The 11,326-nt window shown below is 39.3% G+C and overlaps 1 protein-coding gene and 1 pseudogene across 1 annotated transcript; one reads left to right on the top strand and one right to left on the bottom strand.

The window, feature by feature from the left end:
* Positions 1-2,017: 2,017 nt before the first annotated feature.
* LOC110718655 (dicarboxylate transporter 2, chloroplastic) lies at positions 2,018-7,731 on the top strand. The gene is made up of 4 exons (XM_021897538.1): positions 2,018-2,966; positions 5,987-6,300; positions 6,785-7,233; positions 7,314-7,731. Exons 1-4 carry the CDS (start codon positions 2,187-2,189, stop codon positions 7,427-7,429), a joined length of 1,659 nt encoding a protein of 552 aa, XP_021753230.1. The 5' UTR covers positions 2,018-2,186; the 3' UTR covers positions 7,430-7,731.
* A 204-nt stretch (positions 7,732-7,935) lies between these two features.
* On the bottom strand, positions 7,936-10,624 carry LOC110718656 (annotated as a pseudogene).
* Between the last annotated feature and the right edge of the window lie 702 nt (positions 10,625-11,326).

Raw genomic sequence — 11,326 nt, 5'->3', positions numbered from 1 at the left:
TTCTCCCCTGGGAACAAACGATGTATGGCTACCCGATTCGGCCCAATACTGATCAACTTCATAGTTCTCGTTTATCTGACTAGATCAAGGTACGGGAATTCTAACCATGGGCTCACCAACTTCCATGTGTGCAGGTTCAACATCCATGTTCTGAAGTCCATCTTCCTCCTCTCCACTCTCGGCCTCATCATTTGTTTCCGCATACACATCATACACAGACAATTCGTTATTCACAATAGTTTCAAGACGATTTGGCACAGGTTGAGACGGTGATGCTTGAACATCATCTTGCATAGGCGAATAACTATGCAATTGCATCGGTGAAGGTGTGATGGTGTTTGATGTCGAAGGACCAGGTTGGCCGGTCATTGCCACATATGCCCCCCCATGTACAGGTGAAGGTATATGAGAACTAAACGGCATGTGAAATTGATCGTCGTGCAACATTCAACTGAAAGATCCCATCCCATATTCATTTGATGGAATGTCGTGTGAGAGCCTTTGCAAAGACTCTGTGTTGTAACCGAAAATATATTTAGCTTGTTGTTCTGGCTGAGTGCTTTGTTGGGTACATATAGGCATCATTTCGACATATATCTCAGTGCGAACACCCTTCATTGCAACGACGCTCCTCAAAGCTTTCAAATGTTTATCCGTAGAAACAGGTAACACTTGAACCCCATTGACAGTCTCAAACCTCATTTTAATGTTTAGTTGAACATTCATTGGGTTTGAACCAACACTAATATGAACTTCGTTCAACAAATCATTGAAAGTCATGTTCAGTTCAAGTGTTAGTGGTTCCATACTTCCTCCATTATACACGACATTTGGTCTAACAAACAGAATTTCACCTCCCCACCGGCATAACAAAACTACATTTGTGCAGCCATATTATACATAACAACCAAAACACATTTTACTTAGGCACTAAATCATCCCTAAATCACCATAATCAAACAACAATGTAGACATACTTTTCAAAGTACAACAACTGAGAAGCCCTAAAACACCATTATTAAACAACAATAATGTAGGTTATCACAATTACTCAAAAACTAGCAATTATCAACCATTATCAACAATTTTCAACATTATCAACAATTATCTAAACTAACAATTCAACATTTTCAACAATTATCTACACTAACAATTCAACATTGCCAACAATCATCAACACTAACAATTCAACATTACGAACAATCATCAACGCTAACAATTCAACTTTATCAACACTAATAATTCAACAATATCAACACTAACATTCACAAAAAATATCAACAATTATAAAAAAAACCTAGATTTTAAAAACCTAAGAGAAAGGGGGCAAGTACCTAATTCGACAAGGAAGTGAAGAGAGGGGGCGTCGGAGCTGTTGGCGGCCGGTGGTCGGAGGGAGACGCCGATGGGAGGGAGATTTGGGTTGCGTGAGAGAGAGATTGAGTGAGGAGAGATTGGGTGAGAGGATTGAAATGGGGGAGTTAGAGAGAGAAGTTGTCTTTGCTCTGTATTGTAGCTATAGAAACGCTGACTGAGGCAGCGTTTCATTAAACACCTAAAATGCTGCCTCAGTTAGCGTTTTACTATATTTGATTTTTTTTTAAAAACATTTTAAATATAAGAAATTACGAAATTTAAATAAAAAACAAGTCAACAGGTAAAACGCTGTCCCAGACAGCGCTTTACAAATTGATTTTTTTTTTTTAAAAAACCAGGGTATAAAACGCTGTTCGAGATAACATTTTATCCTGGAAGCTTAATTTGATAAATAGTTTTGCCACACGTCCACTTTACAAATTTGTTTTTGAAATAAGCTTACTTTGAAAAAATAGCACTTCCTATGTTGTTGTGAGCACCTTTTGGAGTTTTGGTTTTAATCATACTAAAACCCCCTTTGGAACAACTCAACTTACTCAAGCGTCACTAGTCAGTAGTCACTACTCCGTATTTCACACAAGTACACCACCAACAAAAATACACTTCAATAAAAACATCCCAAACATGTCCTAAATCGTCACATACCCTACCCAACTCCACATTCACGAATCACGACACCTGCCATTTTCACATTAATCCCACTCAAATCTTTCCCAATTTTTTTTTTTTTGTTTTCAGTAACATTTACGGCCTTCCATTTCTGATTTCCCTCCTTCCGCAACTTTCTCTCTCCTCTCCCATCACAAAAAATGGAGAGTTTATTCCTCCACCCTACTCTCTCTCTCTCCTCCACCACCACCACCACCAAAACCACCGCATTCCTCCGCTCCACCACCACCACCTCCCTCCACCACCGCCGCCCTCTCTCACTTTCTCTCTCCTCCAAACCCCTCCTCGCCATCAAACCCCTCAACGCCGCCGCATCCTCCTCCTCATCCTCGCCCGCACCACCACCTTCCACCACCACCACCACCGCACCACCACCTCCCACCGGCGCAAAGCTCATCCCATTCATAATCTCAATCTCAATCGGACTCATCCTCCGTTTCGCAATCCCTAAACCAGCAGAACTAACCCTCCAAGCATGGCAACTCCTCGCCATTTTCCTCTCCACTGTCGCCGGACTCGTCCTCAGTCCTCTTCCCGTCGGAGCTTGGGCTTTCCTCGGAGTTACCGCCTCCGTCGTCACGAAAACACTCCCTTTTCCCACCGCGTTCTGCGCATTTACCAACGAAGTGATCTGGCTTATTGTCATCTCCTTCTTTTTCGCTCGAGGATTTGTCAAAACCGGGCTTGGTGATCGCATTGCTACTTACTTTGTTAAGTGGTTGGGGAAGAGTACTTTGGGTTTGTCTTATGGACTTACTATTTCTGAGGCGCTTGTTGCTCCTGCTATGCCGTCTACTACGGCTAGAGCTGGGGGGATTTTCTTGCCGATTATTAAATCGCTTTCGCTTTCTTCCGGGAGTTTGCCTGGTGGGGAGTCTAGGAAGAAGCTTGGGTCTTACCTTATTATGACTCAATTTCAGGTTTGATTGCTTTAGTGAACTCAATTTTATTTGGTTCAAATTTGTATTTTGTGATTGTTTGTGGATCTTGATCATTGGTGTTAAGTTAAGTGATGCTTAAGTCTTGTTCAATGGATCGTTGTTTATAATAGTGTATAGGTTGATTATTGTGGATTGATTGGTTTGATTTTGATGTCATGTTAAACAATGTAGTTTGGGAGATTGAATATCAGCTATTGTAGAATTTATATGTATTAATTGGAGATTGCAGCTACATTCAGCTTTTTTGTGGTTTGGTTTGATTGAGGAACATGTTGAGAACAGAAAGGTTTATGAGATTTAAGTATGGGGAAGTAATTGGGTTGATGAAGTATAATGATGTTTTGGTCTTGATTAATGGTTGTTGTAGAAGGTGGGCTTTGGAGTTTTTGTGTTTTTGTGGTAAACTTTATTATCTGGCATATTTGATCGCAAGAAACGCTTTTAGCTTGCTGTTAAGTTGTTTGGGTGAAGAATTAAGATTTGTTGGACAAGTTGGATGTGATCCTGGAAAACTGACTCAATCTTTATACAATGTCTATAAATGTTGACAATGAGTTTCCTTCTTAATGAGGGATTGCTAATATATTTTGGAGAAGCTACAAGTTTACGACTTTATGTGAATCACAACTCCCCCCCCCCAACCCCCCCAAATATGCGAATTGGTATGTGGCTCATCCCCGTTGATGCACTTTTAAAACAAAATATCTGCCCGTACCATGATTTAGGCAACATTGATCCTGAAACTAGATAATTACGAGTATAACTCTTGGTCAGCTATTCTTTTTTGTGTTAGACCCATCAATGTTGAGGTTCTAGCGCTCATTAGATTCTACATATGCAATTATTCAATGAGAACTTTAATATGAGGTGTTTGTATCTCAGCTCTCCTCCGATCAAATAACATATGCAGTTTAATAATTTTTATCTGAATGGCAGATGATGAATGGAAATACGAGTTTTGTTCTTGAGAGGTTTTGCTTAAGTTGTAACTATGTTTCTTCCGTTTGTATGTTCTTGGTTCAATTGGACTATTTGTGAACTGTGGTGTTCTAGGCTGTTTTTATCTTGTTTTTAGTCCTATGTAAAGATTGGTGGTTGTTAATTTGCTATATCAAAACATTTTAACTGTTATATATTTTCTTCTTTCTTTGTTTTCTTTTCTGTTACTGGCATGCTTACTTTAGATTTTTAATTAATGTGAGTGAATCTTTTGGTTTCTCAGTGTCAAATGTCAATGCCCTCAATGACAATTAATATGTCCCCAATGTTGTTTCACCTCTCGTATTCTGCAGAATGTTTTCTGAACCTCCAATCAGAAGAAATGTGAAATGCTTCAAGGATTGTAAGAGTATGTTATTTATTTGTTGATTGTCATTACATAGTTGATCGGCTTTGGTTTCCTTAGGAATTAGGAACCCAAACATCTACATCTTCATGCCTTTTCATTATTACTCCCTCCGTCCCATATTATAGTTCCTGCTTTCCTATTTTGGAGATCCAAAATATTGTTCCTGTTTCTATTTTTGGATAGTATGTATAGACCATTGTACCCTCATTTTTTTTAAACTTTATTTATTGAACTTCCTAATTTACCCTTAAATAAAAATTATCCACTTGCCTTGTACTTTTTTCCACTTTCTTTCTCTAACTTTTGTCTACAATTGTACTTTTCACTTTTTACCCCTTAAATTATCCACTTGCCTTGTTCTTTTGTCTAGCTTTTTCCACTTTTAATGTACTTTATCCAGTTTCTCCTCCCATTTCTTAAATACCGTAAAAAAACACAAACAAGAACTATATAGACGGAGGGAGTAGTAGTTAGTGCCTTTCATTGATGGTCATTACATAGTTGATATACTGGTTTCCTTAGGGGTTAGGACCCCAAACATCTACATATTCATACCTTTTCATTGTTGATGGTAATTACATAGGTGGTCTACTTTGATTTCCTTAGGAGTTGGAGCTTTGATGTTCCAGCAGCTAGAAGATGAACAAAGCGCTATAGGAGATGTATTATGTAAAATTGCACACTTTGATGAGTGAACCCAATGACGAGGTCTTTATCCAAAGCCCAATGTGCTGGTGTATATTTGATGAGTGACCCTTTCTTGATCCAGGAAGTTGATTGAGTTTAAAGCTCTCCAAATCTATGCTTGGGTTCACATTCTTATTGCAATGAGTCAGAGATCTCATCATTTGTCTTTGGTGCAAGTCATATTATACTATTTGATAAATGTTCTAGGAAACTTCTTAATTTTGAAATTGCTACAAGTCTACAACTACAGCAACATAGTTTGGATCCAGCTTTTTGTCTGGGTACACATAATTTTGTCTCAAGGATAAAATACGTTAGCTTATAGAGAGAATTCTGGTCATTCATAGCAGCAATTGCTTATTATAACAATGGTTGGATGTGGAGAATTCTAGGTGACAAGAACATATTCATGTTACTTATCTGGACTTCATGAATCATGACAGCATATTTTCTTCTGAAAAATGTTGATGTTGTCTGTCTTTAACTTAGCAAATAGTGTAAGATGTGTAGCTTAATATCATCTCGTTAGAATTTTCGTCTCTCAAAGGAAAGTATCTAATGGAGAAACAACATTCCAAAGGTTTTTAGTAGTTTTCACTTTTCAGTATTTCTAGATAAATCTTATCTTTTGCAACTGGATCATTTCTTGCCGGTTATCTATAAGAAACAAAAAAGAATTATGCTGTGAAAATCTTCAAAGCATTCAAGTGTACAGTATACACATTTAAGTTCCTGTTGTCGGTTTGAAGAATTATTTTGATAAACATAATTGAATTTTCAAAATAATGTCTTATTACTGTCAAGGTGAAGCATGTCCCCATTAACATAAATGTATTTAGTATTGTATAAATGTTTTGTCAATCAGTTTTTCTTAACCATCTACTGTAAATTAAAATATACATGATAGATGGGAATCAAGAGATGGACATGATTATAACTATTGATCCTTGTGTGTGCATGACAGTCTGCCGGTAACTCTAGTGCTCTTTTCCTAACTGCTGCAGCTCAAAATCTGCTGTGTCTCAAATTAGCTGAGGAACTTGGTGTGAAGATTGCATCTCCATGGGTTTTTTGGCTGAAGACTGCCAGTGTACCAGCATTTGTCGCACTCTTGCTTACTCCACTTATTCTGTACAAGCTCTATCCTCCTGAACTCAAAGACACCCCAGAAGCCCCTGCTTTAGCGGCTGAAAAGCTCAAGAGTATGGGGCCTGTCACAAGAAATGAATGGGTGATGGTTGGTACAATGCTTCTTGCAGTTTCCCTCTGGGTCTTTGGGTGAGTAATAGGATCGTTTTGTTCTCTAATTTTTTCCTTTTCTTATACCACTATATTGTGTGGGATTGCGTGTGTGGTATCATTGTCCTGGTTGTCGCACTCTGATTCTGTATGATTAAAAATGCTACTTTGCACGCAGATATATCTGTGCTTGATGGAGAAAGTTTCATTGTGTGGCCATTGTTCTGTTTCTGATAACTGTTAAAATGATTTGAAGTAAAACTGTGGGAGACAAATTGGTGGTGGATTCTCATTAATTTTTTTCCTGATGAAATTCTTGTTTTTATCTACCAGCATTTTTCTTTGTTTATATCACAGCAGCACTTACAATGGTCTATTGTCTATAAATAAGCTCATGGACTCCATATGTTACTGGTTTATGTTGGACCATTTGGACAAATTTTTTTTGGTGGTGTTTTTTTGTCTGCTTGCTGTAAAAATAAACCTTCAAGTGATGATTATTTTGCCTTTTTCTCTCTTGCAGGGAGCGAATTGGTGTTTCAAGTGTTGTTGCTGCTATGCTCGGACTGTCAGTGCTCCTGTTGTTGGGAGTACTAAATTGGGATGATTGTTTAAATGAAAAGTCGGCATGGGACACTCTTGCCTGGTTTGCTGTGCTGGTGGGAATGGCTAGCCAGTTGACCAACCTTGGTATTGTATCCTGGATGTCTGGTTGTGTTGCCAAGAGCTTGAAGACAATGAATTTGAGCTGGCCTGCTGCATTTGGTATCCTTCAGGCAGCATACTTTTTCGTCCATTACCTATTTGCTAGTCAAACTGGCCATGTTGGAGCTCTGTACTCTGCCTTCTTGGCCATGAATATAGCATCTGGAGTTCCCGGTGTGCTGGCGGCTTTGGGCTTAGCATACAATACTAACTTATTTGGAGCACTTACACATTATAGCAGTGGCCAAGCAGCAGTATATTATGGAGGTGAGAGTCCTCCATTAAATCTTTGTATATTATGTTTAAGTTACAATGGCTTTGGCTAATAATGCATTTGCTACTAACAGCTGGCTACGTGGACCTTCCTGATGTATTTAAAATGGGTTTCCTTATGGCGCTCGTAAATGCTGTCATCTGGACCGTTGTTGGGGGATTTTGGTGGAAGATAATAGGTCTCTACTAACATTGCTGTTTTGTTAAGAGGTTTTTTTTTCCCCATGTATAATGCCCCATTTCACAGGATACGGATGGTTACATTTGCTGGAAATACCAGCCACATTCTTTTTGAGTCTAGTCGGAGTTGGAATATAGTTTCTTGAATGGTAGTGGAGATTTGACAAAGATGAAGCTCTCCTGATGTAGAATTTCAAATGTTATTAGCGCGTAGATTGTAATGAGAGGAGAGTTGCCTTTTCTTCCCCTACTAAATTTGCATCCGTGTATTAACTAGGCTTAAACCCTATTTACTTATAGCTCAATTCTTCCCAGCCTATACCTTATATTAGGATAATTTATTAGAAGTGTAATTAACTGAAGAAATAGCTTCCAGAATATTAGCAGTTCTAGCTCTGAAACATGAATCTCCAGCCCCCCTCTTAAAATCCACATTTTCTGGCGTGCAAATGTCACCTGATGCCTACGATTGAAACTACTTGCTTGCGCATACATTAAAAAAATTGTGCTATGTGATTAAGACAAACTGAGATAGTAGATAGCAACCTCATCACAGTCAAGACAGCAGCAAATAAACCTGCTTGATACATGTGATAAGAATATTCATCCATTTAAGCTCCTCACTGCAGGAAATTCATCTTACCAATTTCAGTTTTTCAAGGATAAACTTTTCCTGGTTGGCATATTCAATATCTGGGTTTTCTGTGAAATTTGAATGTAAAGCATTCCCAACGCTATCAACTATTGCTGAAGTAGTCATGGACGATTCTATACATAAGATAGCAGCAATGGCATCCAACTGAGTCACCTCGTTCCTGAACATTAGCCTTGCATGTGCCTGTGCTAGTCGAATCAGACTTTCCAACATTCGCACAGTGATCCTCGCCGCATTTTCTGTCCCTGATCTCCTTTGCAGTTGGTAGTAACCAGAAATTACTCTCTCAGCTTCCTTTGTAAGTGTTGGCCTAAATTTCCCTTTAACATAACTAATATACCTCCTTAACATAGAAAGTGACCAATAATTTGTTAAATCTTCGGCATCTTTTACACTCCCTGGTTCCTCCTCAGCAAGAATATGGGATGAAACGACTTTATCCCATTCGGGATTTTTGGTGTCCAATAGAACCAAAACTATATCAAATCTGCTCAGTAAGGGACCAGAAAGTGTAGTATTGACAGATAAAGGTTGGCTGGGATCATACTGTCCCTTTGGATTTGTCGCCCCAAAAACAATGATTCTGGTACTAAGTGTTGTCACAAGACCAGCTTTTGCAATACTTATTGTTTGTTGTTCCATGGCTTCATGTATGGTAGCTCTGTCGTGTTCCCTCATGCTGTCAAATTCATCAATGCAGCAAAGCCCTCCATCGGCTAATACAAGTGCCCCGGCTTCTAGCATCCATTCACCAGAATCCTTCACGGCAGTGACAGTCAAACCAGCACTTGTGCTTCCTAGTCCAGTAGTAATAACAGCTCTGTTGCTCAATTTAGCAGCAAATTTCAAGAATTGGGATTTTCCAGTACCAGGATCACCCACAAGAAGCAAATGAGATTCTCCTCTAACCTTTGTCCCAGAAGCATCAACATGCTGCACACCGCCAATAAGGGTTAATGCAACTGCCAACTTCACAGTGAAGAGACCAAAAACCTGGGGACAGATAGCCTTGAGAATTGCATTTCTCCCTTTCAGTGGGGTACCGCTGAATTTTTCCCAAAATACCTTGAATTTATCAATAGTATCAGCAGGGATGTCTATCTCGGATTTTAGCTTATTGGTTTGTCTCACATGATTGGCAACCAGAATAGGCTCAAGATCACATCTGACATCTTTCAAATCTGAAGACCATTTTGCAGTCAAAACACCAGCTATAATCACATTATCTCCAGCCTTAACAATGTCAACAAGGTCATTTTGCAAGATTACACGAATGGAACGAGGGATGGATCCAACACCCAACAGCTGGGCGCTTTCTTGGATCTTGATTTCTTGGTAATCATGGAATTTAGTGCTGTTTTCTACAAGCACAAACTTGTTACCTTCACATTCCTGGGACTTGTCTGAGAGGCAAGTCAATGGCGGCCTTATAATGTTTCCGGTTTCTAATTCAGGATAAACCGGAAAAACATTCTTGCATTTTCTACATTCATATCTCCTTTCCCCTTCAATCGTCTTGATTCCACCTGATCGTATAACCGTCCCTTTGAGGGTCAGCAGTATGTTACTATGCCGCACCCTCACCTTCCCTATGCTTGGAAAAGTTTCTACACACAAACACAACAATCAACCACCCAAACAATCAATATCAACAAAACTTCCCCATAAAATATAAGCATATTCAAAAACCTATTTTGTGTTTCAAGTATGACTATACAATGCAATTTGATATATACTCTACCGTCTAAAATCAGAAATTCACTGCAACACAAAACAATCAAATTGAACTTATGACTGCATAAAATACATCTATATCGCTATCAATCATGCTCCCCATTGCAAATTTGCAATGTGTTGCAATCCACCAAACATTATATTGTCACCTCACCTCACCATTTAAAGTCAGTAATTTGCCAGAAAACATATCCAAATGCAACAGATTGAACATAAGCCAAAATAAGAAATCGAAAAACAAAAGAGAGAGAGAAAAACATACCAGGTGATTCAAGGGGAGAGCCCAGTATATTTACACGAACATGAACATTTTCTTTAATAGTGGAAGTTGAGCCACCTTCAGAATCCTTCACAATCAACCTCTGCACAAAAAAACCCAGAATCCCAAATTAGAAATATACCTTCAAATTACAAACCCAGATAAAATTCTCCCTTCCAATTGCACACCCATATAAATTAACTTCCCAAATTACAGAAATCAGCCAAATTCACGCCTTAAATTCGATGAATTTTTCTGGGAAATTCAAAGATCATTAGAATGAATCCTTACCTGAGCAGAAACAGCAGCATAATTAAATTTGGGCAAATAATCGGTGGGTTTGGCGAAGATGAGCTGAGCAACTTGTAGATGATCGTTCATAAGCTCTGCAAAACTGAACTGGAAGAAATTAGTAGAATGAAAGAGGAGAGAGAAAAGGGGATAAGCGAGGAGAGAGAGAGGGTATACTCGATGAAAAGAGGGTAATGAAGGCGAGAATCAGGAGAGAGAATAAGAGAGCGAAGTTGGTCGGAGTGGTTGGTAGTGAGAAATGTTGTGCGACAGCGGAAGCAAAGGTCGAAAACAAACAAGAAAACAATAAAGAAATTCAATGCAAACAATAAGAACAACACCAAGAATTTACGTGGTTCACTATCGATGTGATAGCTACATCCACGGGCACCGAGATCGAATGATTTCACTATAAACTGGCAAAGATCACAAAGATTACAATGAAGAACTTAATCACTCAAAGTATTCTCTCTCTTGTGTTTCTCTCACCATCACCCTAATAATAATAATAGGAAGTTTATATAGTATTGACTCCTAATTAGAATATACTTAGGTTACAATATCACAAAAAAAGATAAATATTAAATTCGTAACCGCTGAAAACCCAGATCGCCCGATCGGGCGAAGGCCCGCCCGATCGGGCGCGAGAGCACATCTTTTCCAACAACCGAAGTACTCAAGAAACCCCTTCCGCCCGGTCAGACCGGGCAATGTCCGCCCGATCGGGCGAAGGCTCGCCCGGTCGGGCGAAGGCTCGCCCGGTCGGGCGCGAGAGCAGTTTCTTCAACGAATTTGCCAGGCACCTCTTCTTCTTCCGCCCGGTCAGACCGGGCAATGTCCGCCCGATCGGGCGGACAAAGCTACGAAGTACGAGTCACCTAATATACTTATCAACAATCTCCACCTTGACGAGAACTCGTAGTCAGCAAACAACCCCATCAAGACATAGTGAAAAAACATCTCAAGCC

This window comes from Chenopodium quinoa, unplaced genomic scaffold (assembly GCF_001683475.1).
Source record: "Chenopodium quinoa cultivar QQ74 unplaced genomic scaffold, ASM168347v1, whole genome shotgun sequence".
Classification (NCBI taxonomy): domain Eukaryota; kingdom Viridiplantae; phylum Streptophyta; class Magnoliopsida; order Caryophyllales; family Amaranthaceae; genus Chenopodium; species Chenopodium quinoa.
This window is presented reverse-complemented; position numbering and strand designations above follow the sequence as displayed.

Excerpts from the sequence above, each read along its gene's own strand:
- LOC110718655 (XM_021897538.1), top strand. The coding sequence starts at position 2,187 with ATGGAGAGTTTATTCCTCCACCCTACTCTCTCTCTCTCCTCCACCACC. Across the intron at positions 2,967-5,986 it reads TTATTATGACTCAATTTCAG|TCTGCCGGTAACTCTAGTGC; the intron begins GTTTGATTGCTT and ends TGTGCATGACAG. Across the intron at positions 7,234-7,313 it reads AGCAGCAGTATATTATGGAG|CTGGCTACGTGGACCTTCCT; the intron begins GTGAGAGTCCTC and ends TGCTACTAACAG.